This window comes from Eriocheir sinensis, unplaced genomic scaffold (genome assembly GCF_024679095.1).
Source record: "Eriocheir sinensis breed Jianghai 21 unplaced genomic scaffold, ASM2467909v1 Scaffold889, whole genome shotgun sequence".
Lineage (NCBI taxonomy): Eukaryota > Metazoa > Arthropoda > Malacostraca > Decapoda > Varunidae > Eriocheir > Eriocheir sinensis.
Window position 1 is genome coordinate 84,260 of NW_026112262.1, and position 2,621 is coordinate 86,880.

A 2,621-nucleotide genomic window follows, 5' to 3' on the forward strand; every position below is an offset into this window, starting at 1 on the left:
TACTAACAATTACACTTGATTCACTTCCCTCCCCTGCACACTCGGCTACCCCGGCCCCTCAACAGCCAACAAATATGCGTGTTATGCACCTATACAGGTGCCCTGCGCATTATTATCCAGATTCAGATACCATATGAAGCAACGACAAAGACCGAGACAGATAACTGGACCCTTGATAATAAAACGTTACCTTAAATTAACAGTCTCCCCTCCAGCAACCTTGTGCATTAGATTAACTCACTCACTCACTCACTCACTCACTCACTCTCTCTCTCTCTCTCTCTCTCTCTCTCTCTCTCTCTCAGAGGGCTTTTGTTTACGAGCCTCTGTGCCTTCTCCTGCTTTTTGTGCCTTTTCTGGAGGACCTGGTGCCCTGCCCCTGCCAAGCTCAAGCCCAGAACTCCAGTAGGACCCAGAGAGCTTGTACGTTACGTTGTTGGATGTAGTGGGTCTGGACATAGCCTGTAGATTGGCCTATATTTCACACGCTAAGTCCTAGGCCCCTCCTGGCCGGTCCTTTGGCCACTGCGCATGCGCAGTAAGGGTAGTGTGACGTCACGTCGTCATGGCAACGCTGTCCCTGCCTCATTGCTGGTGACGTCGCTACCCACGCCCCACCATGGAGTATACGGGACCTGCGACGCTGACCCAGCTAGAAATGGACCTTGCTCTCAGTGACGACGACGAGAGTATGGCCCATGTCAACGCCGAACGTCACTGGCCACCCTTAGACCACCATCAGGCTGCCGCTACGTCATCCACCCCCACGAGCCCGAGCCAATCTCACGCCCCTCTTACTGCCGTCGCCAATAAGCGCCGTGTCGACTCCTCGTCCGACACCAGTACCGACTCACTGAACCCCCCAGCCCTCAAGACTCTGAAACACAACGAGATGCACCCTGCGCATCAGTCACCTACCTTACTATCGCCTGCAGGTCAACCATCCCCTTCTGACACGCGCGAGGCGGCCGCTGCACTCCCCCCTGCTAAGGGCCCGCCACACCCATCCCTTGGCCCCTTAACCCCTTCTTCCCTGCCGCCACCACCTCCCAGTACACCTGCCCCTGTCCAACCAGCGTTTGCGCCGCGAGCAGACTATGCAAAGCTCGTTTTCCCAGGCAACCCGTCGGTGGAAACGAAACTACGGTGGTTGTCAGAACTCAACAAAGTCTTCCAGTTAGATCGTTGTCTGGCTGAGGTGAAAATGTCTGCTGTGACGTCGCGCTTCGTCTACATCTCAAGGAAGCGCGAGGACATCATAGGGCGAGTCGTGGCTGGAGAGTTTCTGTCCCTAAAGCTTGACATGCAGGACTCCCCTGAAAGGCCAAGGAAATATCCTAGCTACCTTGTCACAAGGTATCCGGTTGGAGTCGCACCATCGCTGGCCAAGGAACTGATCGGAGTCCATTCTACTCGACGATTCCATGTAAATGGGGAGCCCATCAACCGTATCGTGGCCACCTGGAGTCTGCCTTCCCCTCCTCCGTCCTCCGTTGAGTTCAGTTTTTTACCCTTCCTTCCTGCCTGTGAGCTTCGCAGACTGGAAAATGATAAACCAACGTGTTACAGATGCTGGGGGATTGGCCATATCTCCCGCTACTGCTCTTCATCCAAGAAATGTGCTTGGTGTGCTCAAGCCCACGATACGCGCACCTGCTCTCACAGTGCCCCCCCGCCGCCACCCTCTTCTGCGTCATCAGCCACCAATGAGTCACCCATGCAGTCCGTGCCCGACACCGCTCACTGGGAATGTCCTCGGTGCCATGAAAAGGGGGTGAATGTGTGGCATGGATGTGCGAAGCGCCGAGTCAGCCCTGCCTCCCCTCCCGCTCCCCCGCCACCGTTGGTCCGCTCTGCTCCCGCTGCTGCTACAAGCGCCTCAGCCTCGACCGCACACCATGCCCAAGTTGCTGCCCTTCGTGACGCCGTGTCCTCCCTTACATCGAAAGTTAACAGCGTAACAGCGCGGATTGATTCCCTCGAGTCTCGACTGGATGAACTGGCAACTAAATTCACCGCCGCAGAAGCCAAGCTCGACACACTTGTTGATGCCCACACGAGCCTGATCGCCAACGTCACCTCCCTCACCGAGAGGGTCGGCACACTCGTTGATACCGTAGAGAGACTGACCGATGAGAAGGCGCAGCCTCCTCCTCCTTCACGTGGAGCACAGCGCTCTGCGGCACGCCTGACCACCCCCACCATACATGGTTCCCGACATCCTAAGAGTAGACCTCAATAGAACAATGGATCTCGAAATCATCTCTTGGAATGCGCGTGGCATCAGGAACGTGGCAAGGCTCGCTACTCTGAAGGGTTATGTATACCAACATCATCCATCGGTCATCTTTATTCAGGAAGCGTTTGTTGGTCCTCTGCTGGGTGATAGAAATGCTCCCCCGCTTACTGGTTACGTGCCCTATGTCCACCCGGTAAGGAATGGACTCATCAGCTACGTTCACGCTTCTGTCACTCATAAACTCATACGAACATCAGCGGGTGCGGACATGACATACCAACTGCTGGAAATAACTTATGGGAGTGGCAAGCTTCGCCTGTGTAATGTGTACTCCCCAGGAATTATACTATTGGATGACCTGCCGCCTCCATCGCCTCACGGC

The 2,621-nt window shown here is 55.4% G+C and overlaps 1 protein-coding gene across 1 annotated transcript; it reads left to right on the plus strand.

Annotated features, from left to right (window-relative positions):
* The first annotated feature begins 316 nt into the window (after positions 1 to 316).
* On the plus strand, positions 317 to 2,242 carry LOC126994828 (uncharacterized). The gene has a single exon (XM_050854102.1). It carries the CDS (start codon positions 620 to 622, stop codon positions 2,240 to 2,242), a length of 1,623 nt encoding a protein of 540 aa, XP_050710059.1. The 5' UTR covers positions 317 to 619.
* Positions 2,243 to 2,621: the final 379 nt, after the last annotated feature.